Raw genomic sequence first — 12,766 nt, forward strand, 5'->3', positions numbered from 1 at the left:
ATGTCTGCACTCGCTGCCTCCGCTGTGCTCACAGGGATCATGGGATTTGGAGCTGAAGGAGGAACTGGCTTTATAAAAGTCAGTTTAACATTTTGTGCCTTGAGTTAATCAAGTGAGCTCTAACTGTTTGCATCATTTTTTTTGTCAGCACATAGGGCCCCTGTCCTAGTTGTGTTCGAATTGATTATAGTTTTCAAGTGCCTCTTTCCAACTCGTTTTTTAAAGGCTATACCGTACAGTGGGAGTCATACTGTAGCTTGTGCTGGCCTAAGCTGGCAACTAGAAATGCAAGTTAAAAGGTCAGTGGTTCAAACAGCACCTGAGACTGTGATCCAGTCGGCAGAGATGAGCTCACAAATAACTACACACAGGCAAGGAGATGAGAAATAGCACGGCGGGCATGGAGAAGTGGGGATGTGTTTGTGCTTCCATAACTTACTGATGAACCAATTACTGTATCAAAGCAATTTTCTCAGAAGAACAATATGTGAATTGATGTCTGCTTCTCCTGTGAAGGATTTCTCACAGCTTCTTTCACCTGCCAACTGTACCAGCTAACTGCCTCTGGCCCAATCATTCTCAAGAAATAATGGGTCTACTTGAGATAAATTGCTTCTTGTTTTCTCTACTGTCATTAGTGCTCACCAGCAGTGAATCCGAATAGGAAAATCTCACAGCATCGTCTATTATTTAGGCTATTAATGGTCAAAGTGAGTGATTTGACTTGAGAGGGCTGATAGGGATTATTATTGAGGTGCCACAAGATGGCAGCTCATATTTTAATTTATTATAACAGGAGACAGCGCTTAGAAATAAAACAAGGCCTTCCCTTGATGAAGCAAGACTACAAGGTTAAGGTATGCAAATACCTTGCACATGTCAACTGTAATTAAAAAATGAGGGTTGCTAAAATTTATGAGGGCCTCTTCATGGAATTGTATTAAAATCTTTGAATCCCTTGTCAGATTAACTGAGGGTTAGTTGGTGACAGGGGAAACGACGACAGAGTAAACAGATGATTTAAATGTGTTTCTCTGTGTGAAGATACGGATATTTAGCAGAGATGTGGCAAGGACATGAATTTGGCTCGTTCGATTTTTAAAAACTGAACGGAAAGTGCAGTTGAATGTGGCACTATGAATAGTTATATTGATTGTAGCCCTGGAGAAAAGGTGTATCGTGATGCTACAGGCTTTAAGTCCAATCCTTGATTTAGGCCTTTGCTCTGCATTTACCCTATCAAGCACCGAAAACCTTGACAGAATGTGAAAATAAAAATACCTGGGGATAAGGCCACCACTTGATATGATGACTTTACACTTAAAGTCACTATGTCAGCTCTCCAGGTTGTCACACACTGACAGGAGACTTGCAGCTTGTCCGGAGAATACTGAAGTCAGAAGCTGTTAAGTTTAACCCCTGAGGGTCTGCTGAATTGATTGAAGCATATCAGCTTTTATTTACCTAGTGCTGTGACAGCTAAAATGGCCACTCCATAGCAGGAACACAAGATTAGAGATGTATAATGTTACATATCTGCAGTATCTGCAGTCTGCTTGTATACTAGTCTGTATTTGTATGCCTGTACCTGTGTGGGGGACAAATGGAGCGCATAGCTGCCAAAGGTATTTACCTTGAATTTTGAAAATGTCATCCTTATAATAATTATTCAGCATTTCGCAGGGGGCATAGCATTTTTTCAGCTTTCATGGGACTGTGAGAGACAAAGCAAAAAACAGCCCACTACAGGAGCAATGATGAATACCAACAAATGTATGCACTCAATGTAAACAGCTGTCTTATTTAGAGTCTGAGAGTAATGTGTTTATCTTACCTTGCAGCTGTGCAAATCATGACTTTTCTCCCTCAAAAGCAAAGGCAGGAGCAACATGATGTTGTTACACCTCTGCACAACATCTCAGGAGAGAGGTTGGGTCAAAAGGATGTAAGCTTAACACAAACTACAACCCAACTATAAGCCTTAGCCATTTGCTGATATCCAGCCGCTCTTGTTTAAGCTCTTTGTTCTCCACCAACTCTTAAGAGGAATATCTGACTTATTATAAGATGCTATATACTCCATTAGCTAGTTGCTAACTTACCTGTGTTATTGGCTAGTTGCTATAGCATGCAGCAATCCTTTAGTGGAAAAAAGGGAGGTTATGGGCTATGAAAGCAAAATGAGGAGCTTATGTGTTATTCAGAAAGGAACTCCACAGTCAGGTGATTTACTTTTGTGGAAATCCTTTCACATGAGCAGTTTGAGTTGTTTCATTGTTAAATGTAAAAAGGAAAAAAAAAAAAACCTTACCAGCAACAAGTTTATAACCATATAACATGTCAGTTAGCCTCAGCTGAATTGTTTTGTGTATTTTGTGGTTATTCGCAAATGTTAGCATACAATAATGCTGAAAAGGATGAGACCTTCCCTAGATGAAGCAAGACTACAGGGTTACTTTATGCAAATATGTTGCACTTAATCAAATATAATTAAAATACGAGGGTTGCTAAAATTTATGAGGGACTCTGCGTGGGATTGCATTTGAATCCTTAAAATCTTTTGTCACATTAATTGAAGGTTAGTTGGTGACAAGGGAAATACTGACACAGATAACAGGTATTTTGTGCTCTGTAAAATACAAATATTATCCAAAACATTGAGGCTTAAATGGAATTTTAATGCTTTCTAATATCACAATTAAAATTTTATTGTATTTGTATGAGCCAGCAAGGTCTGTTATTGTGCGTTTAGCATTGGACAAAGATGATTTGATTCTACCCTTTATTGCTGTATATTTGAGTATAATTTCCATCAACATCAGCTGTACTGTGTTGTGTGTTTTGTGTTCTTTATCATTTATGTTAGCATGCTAACTGCTGGGTTAAGGATCGATAAAGATCAATGCACAGCCTCTGTTTCCTTTCTGATTGCATCCATCAGTCCGTTCGGAGTGGGGGGGTTCCCCAGTAACCTTTTTGGAATAGCCGGGTCTTTAGAAAAGATGGGAACCCCCACCATTACGAAGAATGGAAGTCTATTTTCAGAACAGCGGGGTTTGGAAAAGGCAGGGTGTAACCCATGCTAAGTTTAACTAGTGTATTTCTCTTAGTGCACTTCTTTGCAGTACACTATAAGGAAGTGCACTTACTTGCGCAGTGCGCAAATTTCAACAGGGTAGTACTGTCTTAAATCAAACACTGCCGCTGCGCACTTACCGGAAATGACTTGACAGCTTCTTCTATTTTTTAAAGGCTGATTGCAACCGGCCGTTGGAGCTCTATTGCCGACACTTCAAAACGAGCTATTGTTAAGTTGTGTTTTATTGTGTTAGTGTTGTTTTTGTGTTGTTTTTTGTGTGTTTTTTAAAGACATTTACGCCGGTGTCAGCTCCGTCGTGGCTCAAATCAACCGCTGCCATATGAAAAGTGAAGTGCTTCTGCTACGTCACTAAGAAGGCGGCCGTTGAGGGTGGAAAGTGTCCAACGATCCACACTCAATTTTCTGGCTGTTTGAGTGCGCCAATTGAGAGCACATAGCGCACTACATTTTCACACACTGCTCAGTGTGAACACACTTATGTACTCTCAAAGCATTAAGGCCCCGTCCAGATGAATACGCGGCTTCACCGAATCCGATCTTTTTCTTAATCGTTTTGAAAAAAATCTCCGTAAACACGGCATCGTTTTCAGAAATATCTGCGTCCACATGGATCCAGTGAAAACGACCCAAAACACTGTAGTACATCCTCCAGGCGTGTGTGGAGCGGGTGGAGTGTGTGTGGCGCTGTAGCGCTGCCACACATAAACACTTAACACAGAGAAGAAGACGGGAGTCCCCGCTGTAATTCAATAGAAGAAGAAGTCCCCCGTTGTATTCAAACTCAAACATGGGATTAAATGTTGACAGGGAGTCGTGTCAGAGTAAATATGACGATCAGTGATGATTAAACAGGAGCGATTCAGCCGCAGTGTCTGAGCGACCTGACGGTAGTCGGCCGCTGTTGTTGTTACGTCCATTATGGCTGCAGCGGTGTGTGTGTGTGTGTGTCTCAGGTTACAGGTAGAGCGGCGGGGGGCATGACATCATCGTTTCAGAAAAAGTCCGTATTGGCCGTCCAGACGAAAACGCTGGGGCGGCGTTTTCAAATTTTCCCACTCTGGGACCCATTTTCAAAAAATACCGTTTTCACCCCCGAAAACGGCGTATCCGTGTGGACGCGAGGCCAACCCGATAAAGTATTTATCCGGATTGGAAAAAAACGGATTAGTGTGGACGGGGCCTCAGTGTAAGCGATTTGGGACATACCATAAGTCTGGGATAAGTTTAAGAAAAGTCTTTACACAGTGGACTTTTTCAGGATTGAATAAGGAAGACACGCACTGAGTGCAGGTTCTCTTGTAGTGCTCATACAGAGGAAGCATTTGTGAAGTGCAAAATTGTGCTCGGCACAGCAAATGTTCATATTTTCCATGCAATAACAACAGGAGACGGAGTTAATGGAAAAGAAGCACTGAGTGGAAAGCGAGGAGACTGGGAGAAACCTACCGGTATTGTTGAAGAGTAAGAGTAAGTTGACATAAGCTAAAGGTAGGGAGGAAGTGGGGGAAGAATGGGAGCGAAAGGGAAGGAGGGGATAGGTAGGAGTGGTGGGAGGAGGGGTGTCAGTGAGAGGAGATAAGTAGGTTAAACTTCCTGAGCTGAAAATAGCTATCTTCTCCATCACATGGTAGCCAAGCTGCCCAGGGGAGCCTGGCCATATACAGCAGAGCCTCAGCACACTCTTACTAATCTGGTGTCTCTCTCTCTGTGTTTTTCTCTCCTCTCACACACACGGTGCGCGCACACAAAACACAGGCACATATCTCCTCCAACTGCAACATAGATCACTATATCTATTTGGGGCAGGGCATTTGTGTGACACTGTAGCCTCAGGCGTGGTGTGTTTGTGTTTGTGTGGGTGTCTGTGTGTGGGTGTTTTCCTTTTTTCATTTCCTCTATTGTAGCATCCTTCCATATTATGAAATTAGACACCTAATCTCATCACACACACATAACCTAACCATATCAATTAAGAAAACACTGTTAGACAAATTGACACGATCCAAAGCTGAGGGGCAATTTGTGGATGTTGGGCAAATTACAAATAACAGTATAATTTATTCCATTACTTGTCTGGTACAGGCTAATTTAAGACAAAGTATAGGGAGAGGGGAGGAAACTGAATAGGCTTGCGGAAGTCTGTGTGTCTCTGCATGTTGTGTGTCTGTCTGTGTGTGTGTTGGAGTGTGTGCTTGCCATTCCCCATGCCTCCTCCATGTTTGATCTGTCAGACCTAAAAAAAAAGCACAAATGCTGCGTATCCTTTGACCTTCCACTCTACATGAGATCAAACGTAGCGAGTCTCTGTTGTCTGTCACTCTCCTCCCAGGCCTTTCTCTTTTTCCTGAAGCAGATGCTTGTCATAGTTCCTGTTTCTCTTTTTTGTGGGTGTCTCCTTACTTATAAGGCGGTTTAGATGATGTTTCACCTCTATTCTCCTTCCAGTGTGTTTCAGTGTATATATGCTGTATTGGTATTCCAGCCTTTTTTGCTTTCCTCTTGAGAAATTGGCTTACTTTGATGGGCCAGAGAAAACCACTAAAAGGGAAGCTTTGACTCTCTCTCGTTTTTCTTCATCCCTATCTATTTCTTCCTCCTACTCTTTGCTTTCTCTTACTCGTCCTTAACTCTTCCACTGCATCCCTCTCTGAATCTCTCTCCTACTCTTCTTTTCAGTTTGCATTCTTTATTTTTCTCTGAACTCCTCTCTCTTGCTTTCCTCCTCTGCCTTCAGATCGCCCTGAATAGACACACATGCACAGACACACACACACTCATGCAAGCTTAAACACTGACTTTCAGTTACTTGGCACATCTGCCTGGACGTGCCTTTGTGTGCGAGTATGTACTTTATTTGGAGTGAAAGACACCTTGTGGTGTGTGTGTGCGTGTGTGTGTACAGTGATAAATCTTTGGGATGAAAGGGAAGGCGAGCCACCCTAGGAGGTAAATTGAGGTAAATTGTGTGATTGAGAACTTAAAAGCGGGCCAAACATCAGGCCCATTTGGGACGCGGCGGGGTGTATGCTCTCCACGCAGCTTCATTTGTCTCTTCCTCATCCTTTCAGAGGCACACCTCAGGAGAGAGGCAAAGCAGAGGTGCGTTGTACATCATGACCTAAATTGCTTAATTATGCGTTATGGTCTAGTGCTTTTACCTTTGTACACATGAAATCATACAATGGCTCTAAATAGGTGCACAGCAGGTGGGGAGGACATCTTTCTTAAGCTTGAATCCTACAGGCTTTCAGGGGGCACTAGGTGCATTTCCATTACAGATTTTCGCAAAATAAAAGCAATATTTCTGAAACTTCGAAAAAGTGCAATTGCTATTTCCGGGTGTTTCCATTGAAAGGTGTTTTCCACACACCCAGGCTGGTTTATGTGACTAGAGGGGACCTTTAGGCGCAGGAGGGAGTAGAGCATGGATGCGAGCGATAGGAAAGGTTTTTCTAATTAATTGAGAAACAATGCCCAGGTTAGCAATGCATGCCAAAAAACATGTGGTTCATTCGTCCCTTCCAGTCACATAAACCAACCCATCTGTAGACACACAACTCTGCTGACGCCGGTGACGTGTAAATGCAAAAAAAGTCTTTCCATTACACTTTTGCGATATACGTTTATATCGATACGTCTGAAAAACCACCTCATGAGAGCGTAAAAACCTTTCAGCGATATTTGAGAGTTTTTTTTAAATGTAGGTGTTTCCATGACCAGTTTTTAATTTCGATATTTAGGTTTTGCGCATTTCTAGGGGAAACGGAAACGCACCTACTGTCTGCTTTTGGCAGTTGGCTGGACACCTGAATCTGAGTCTTCATGTGCCTGTAAATAACATTGAACAGAAACTATCATTAGAATTATAAGGTCTCTCTGTAATGCTGGAAAAGTTTCCTAAGTCAAATCACAACAGTCAAGATAGGTGCACCACTTACAACAGACGGCAACTTTGAAAATACTGCAGTGTAATTATGTGTTATTATCCAGCCCCATCTAACAGACTCTTGTAATTGTAATTAACGGTAATTGCATATAATTAGCATTAGGCTATCATTTAAAGGGGCTTCCGAATGGATTACAACGAAAAGAGAGTATGAGTTAAGTGCAAAGTCATTAATTTAATCTGTATAGGCAACATCAAAGTGACCAAATTGATTCCAAATTCAGCTCATACATCATCTTTGCATCAATAGCAGCTTAGCCTGTGAATGACACTGGATATTAAAGGAAACACTACAGTACGTTTTGAGGCAGGCACTCAGATTGTTGGCTCATGAGTAAATTCTACCTTGTCACACTCCAAATCTAGTGTCTGATTACAGCTTTCTAGTGAACACATCAGGGTTGTTTGCCTTTCACTGTCATTTTGCTGTCGGTCATGTTTGTGTCCAGGAGGTTAAAGACAATGCACACTATGGAGCACCCTGGGATATACTTTCTTTGTTCACATAATTATTATGATAAGAGAAAATATTCTGAATTGTCCTTGACTGTCATATTCATGCGTCTTTGCAATGGAGATGAAGAGTTGTTGAGGCCTGTTGTGGGATAACAGTAAGCCAATAGTGACATATAATGACTGTATAAATGTATGTTGTGCTTCAAGCAGTGGTGTAGTCTATGTGATGCTCAGGTATACCCACTGAAAATGCATTCATATTTCAGTATACCCACTACAAATTCAGCAGAACTGAAATCAGACCCAACTCTAACTCATTTTTAAATCCAGATTAAAAACATTTATGTTTCCATGTGAGCTCTTTTAAAGAACTTTAAATCCTTATCTTGGATTTGCACTGTATGTCATCTTAATTATTTTAATACAAATCAATATTTCATGCTGCAAACTGATATGTTATGCTCTATTTTAATCTAGTTTTAATTATATATATGTTTTGTTTTTATGTAAAGCACATTGAGTTGCCCCTTGGTATGAAATGTGCTGTATAAATAAAGGTACCTTGCCTTGCCTTGCCCTGCCTACAGCTAAACTATCTATCTGTGATACAGGTATGAACAATGTACCCACCTAAAACTCTGTATAGCCACTGCAACAAATCTGACTACACCACTGGCTTTAAGCCCATAAGAACCGTTACAAAAGAGGCATAAAGATTCACTGGCCAGTCCTGTTCTGCTACTGTACCTCATGGTATATGAATTGTTATAGGTCAGTGTCACTTCAAAATATGTCACATGACATACCTACATTGAGACTTTTTTCATAATTAAGTTATATGGAAATTTTCTGGGTTTGTATTGCAAGGTGCATGGCAGTGATGATTAAATATCTACTGTATCCCCCCTCTCTGTCCCTCTGTTTCCCTCCAGGACATGGGTCCTCCCAGCATGCCCTCTGTGCCCCTCATGGTGGGCTGTGGGGTTTCCTGCACCGCTCTGCTCATCCTGCTGCTAATCTACGCTGCCTTCTGGAGGTGAGAACACACACACACACATGCGCGTGGTGGCACACGGACACACAAACTTGTTGGTGGTGCATGCATGTGTCTATATTCACACATCTCTAAGCACTATTCAGGCTACATGTGCTTCCTCCGCTCTGCCAAAACTCCAGTGAAGCCTAATAAGGAACAAATGGTTCAACTACAGCAGGGAGTGGTGATTAGTTATGTGGTAACACACATGGCAGATGGCAAAATCAAGCTAATGACTCTGCAATGTCCAAAAAGTTGCTGTTCAGTCCATCAATCTGTCATTAATACTTATTTCACATGTCCATCCTCTCTCCCCCTCTCTCTCGTGTCTGCTCTGTAGATATATCCGCTCAGAGAGATCGATCATCTTGGTGAATTTTTGCCTCTCCATCCTGGCCTCCAACTTATTGATTCTGGTGGGACAATCTCAAACGCTTAGCAAGGTAAGGTGCACTCAGGCACAAAATGAAAACTTCATACTTTCCACTTCATCAGCACTGTTATGATTCCAGTGATACTGTTGGAGACTCGGCCTTCTCCATTGCCGAGAGACGAGAGTGTCAAACATAACAGCAGACAAGGTTCTTTCAGTGGAGTCCTCAAAGTGGAAGCCGACATTTTTTGGCACAAAGCACTGACTTTTTCTGACTAAGTAGTGCATGGTCAGTATCGATCAAAATCAGCAACACAGGGGGCCAGGTTCCACTGCAATTCTTCTTCACAGTATGATCTATATCAAACTCTCCTTTCCCTCTTTGTCCTCTTTATTTTGCAGAGTTTTCAATTTCCCCTGCTGACTAGTCCAAAGAGATGATTCACAATGACACCTCCCATAAAAATAGTTTTCCTTTTTAAACTTTTTTTTGTTAAACGTCTCCAGCTGTTTTAACCCCTTTCTCTCCCTGATTTTCTTTTCATCCTTAGGGCCTCTGTACCGTGACTGCTGCCTTCCTGCATTTCTTCTTCCTGGCGTCCTTCTGCTGGGTGCTGACAGAGGCGTGGCAGTCCTACCTGGCCGTCATTGGCAAAATGAGGTCTCGACTGATTCGCAAGCGTTTCCTGTGCCTGGGCTGGGGTGAGCATATAGACGCACCTCCATGAATATGACGGCAGTGTGAAGTTTGCCGTCTGATTTGGAGTCAGCTTCAGTGTTGGAGGGATAGTTTGGGTTATTTGATGTGGAGTTATGTGAGATACTCATGCATAAGGCCTTTACACACCAGGAAATAGCACAGGGAAATGTATCTGTGAGGCTTTGTGAAATATTTGATCAGGGCCTACTTACATCCTTAGCCCATTGTGTTTCTTCCTGTTTTCTTTGTGCTGTGCCTTTGCTCTCCCTGGCATGTTGTTCTGAGGATGATACATTATTTCATTCAACAAGCTGGGGAAAAAGCTCTCTGAGGCATACTAACAGGACATGCAGTTTATTAAAGTATATTTGTACAACACAACTCAAGATCACCTGTCACCACATTCACGCGCATCCCTTGGCTGCACACACAGAGAGGACCGCCCTTTTATGCCGTTCTCTCTCCTCATTGGATAAAGGTTGTAGGATACAAGGAAAGTTTTCTCCTCGGCTTACAGCAGAGCAGAGTGACTGACAGACCCGTGTTTCAGACCAAACACTCTATATAAGTGATGGCTGTCGGAAGACATAACTAACACAAACATTCCGCTTACTTCTGCTTTAATGTTAGAGTTGTAGGTCGATAATGGAGTTAGCTAAGGAAATATTGCATGCCATCATGCTGTGCAATAAGAAAACACATTTACTCCGTGCACATAGCTAGCTGTGCTCTCTAGACTGTATTCACTCCAGAGTTTTCTGAACCAGGGTTCAGATTAACTTTGAGCAGCTTGAATATATGATAGCATGATTTTGTTACTTGTATTAGATCTTTTGGTGATGCTTTGTGACTAATTTCCAGTTGGGCTGTGGAAACCTGTAGTCAGTAATGTTATTTTTCATGCAGTATTAGTTACCCATTAGCTTAGGTTATTACCGATACATCACTAAGGCTGTCTTAACATTGCATGGTTAAAGTGGCCCAATTCCAATTTTCTCCTCTCAAGTGGCACAAATCAGATCATCTGTAACATGAACGTGTAAACGGAAAAAAATTCATATGTGGGAATAATACAAATCGGATATCTGCCAATAGGTCATAGTCTGAACAGACAGATCAGATCTTTCCTGGCAATGCGTGTCCTACGTTATCAATAATATTAACTCCTGTGCCCACGCGTTTCACTGAACCTCTGTAGACTGTGACTGGCTGGCCAGCTGTCACAGGAGTTATTACAGTGTCTCATTTTCGTGGTGTCCGCGCGTCTGTTTTTTTTCCTCACTAGTTTTTGTTTTCATGTAACATTCATTTATATGCGGATTGATACGAGGGCAAGCGAGGGAGTGTGAAAGAGAGAGCAGAGCACGCAAGAGAAACACCAGATTTCACGTTTGCCTACAGGCAAAAACTGAACCGAGCCGATTAGAAATCAAGAGAGGAAAAACAAACAATGTACACATGTGCCCAAGAGGCTTTGTCCTGTCCTCTGGTACAACTGTCACTGTCACTGTCATCTCCACACAATCATGCTGGTCCGTTCCACGCAGGCACTAACTTTATTTTGTAAGGACAGACTAGATGTTCAATTTGTAAACAGTGATGTGTTGGATAAAAACTCTGAGCACCAGACTCACCTTTGTTTATAATTATTATTTGTATTATAACGTGACCTAATAATGCAAAGCAGGTGTGAATGTAGATATCAGATATGGGTCACTTCTGATGTGTACAAAAGGCAACAAATTGGAATTGGGCATGGAGGCCTAAGCGACACTGCTCATTAGCACAGCCAGCTAAACATCAAAATCAATGCATTTTGGGCAGGTGAGGAAACTGTTTTACAGATTTTATCATACTATTATCACTACATTGTTTAGTCTTCATTTGAGGATGAAAATAGCAGCACAATAAGTTGTAATTTTCTACACAAATGTGCATTGGCGTGTGCCTGCCTGCATGTATATGAGCATTTTGTTTGTCAGGATTCTTCATTAGTGTTAATATCTACTGCTGTGTACTTGGCATGGTACATTGCTGATTTGATTTGCCTACATGTGGGTAACACACTTTAGCCAGAAAACTTCTGTAGTTAGTGCATTGTGAAAGAGACTCACCAGCATTTGCTGTGCCGTCCGTCCGCTATAACACTTCCTATAGTAATAATATACAAGTTTCTGCTGTTGGAAGTAAACTGCCCTTGTGTGCCTGAGGATTTGTCAGCATTGCAAATGAAGACGCTTTCATGAAGTGGGCGCAGATTGAACCACTGTTGTGTGACAGGAATTGATGACAAACGGCAGCAAGACAGGCATATCTTATATGAAAATGTACTGTAACAGTGTTATGTTGTAGTGTCGAAAATTGTCGGATGCATAATTCCTCTTAATCTTAATTTGCATTCCCATTTTCTTTGCTGTATACTGTTATACTGAATTTGCTGCTTCCATTTAAATTTATAGACATTCATTTTAGTTGTAATGTTATTTTATTTATCTAATACAGCCAAAGTGGCACAGGTAATATTCTCCTCTGTGCCATTCAGCCTCCATGTCACTCTATTATGCCGTCCTTTCAGTGTACTATAGCGTGATGCAACAGGCACTGGGGATGTTAGGGGATAATCAAAACATATGATAACATCTGCACAGCACTGGCAAGATGCTTTGAGATAGCCCTAGAAATTACAACTGCAACCAGCATCACTACACACACACACACACACACCGTCTGTTCATTTCACTCGCTATTGATCCCACCAGTCTAATCTGCCAAGTCACTGATGCCCTTAACTGATACAGAGCAGGGAGAATGTATAGATGTTGTACAGTCACAGATAAAGAGAGATACTGACTGTCTATGTGTGTGTGTGTGTGTGTGTGTGTGTGTGTCCTGCATGTGTGTGTGTGTGTGAACTCTCAGCAGCTATAGAATTAGTAGATAAACTTACAAATGCTCATGACATGCATGAAGCAGTCAAGCAGAGTGGAGAGGATCAAACAGCTTATCCTCCTCGCGTCCATTTCGCAATTTTCTCTCCTAAATTATGTGATTGAAATCAGTTGCCATGGAAACAGGAGATTTGGGGTGTAGCTGGACCTGTGTTAGATTAGCATTACAGTCTATGTGTGTGTGTGTGTGTGTGCCTCATATAGATG

At 41.8% G+C, this 12,766-nt stretch overlaps 1 protein-coding gene across 1 annotated transcript in view; it reads left to right on the forward strand.

Moving 5' to 3' along the window:
* adgrb2 (adhesion G protein-coupled receptor B2) overlaps positions 1-12,766 on the forward strand; it is a gene marked incomplete at its 5' end in the record, with an annotated part of 155,444 nt that overhangs the window by 98,446 nt on the left and 44,232 nt on the right. The window contains 3 exons of the mRNA XM_083981756.1: positions 8,435-8,538; positions 8,879-8,981; positions 9,463-9,613. Of these exons, the coding sequence (XP_083837882.1) occupies positions 8,435-8,538; positions 8,879-8,981; positions 9,463-9,613 (358 nt within the window). The remainder of the gene's footprint in view (positions 1-8,434; positions 8,539-8,878; positions 8,982-9,462; positions 9,614-12,766) is intronic.

This window comes from Trachurus trachurus, assembly GCF_905171665.1.
Source record: "Trachurus trachurus genome assembly, chromosome: 11".
NCBI lineage: Eukaryota > Metazoa > Chordata > Actinopteri > Carangiformes > Carangidae > Trachurus > Trachurus trachurus.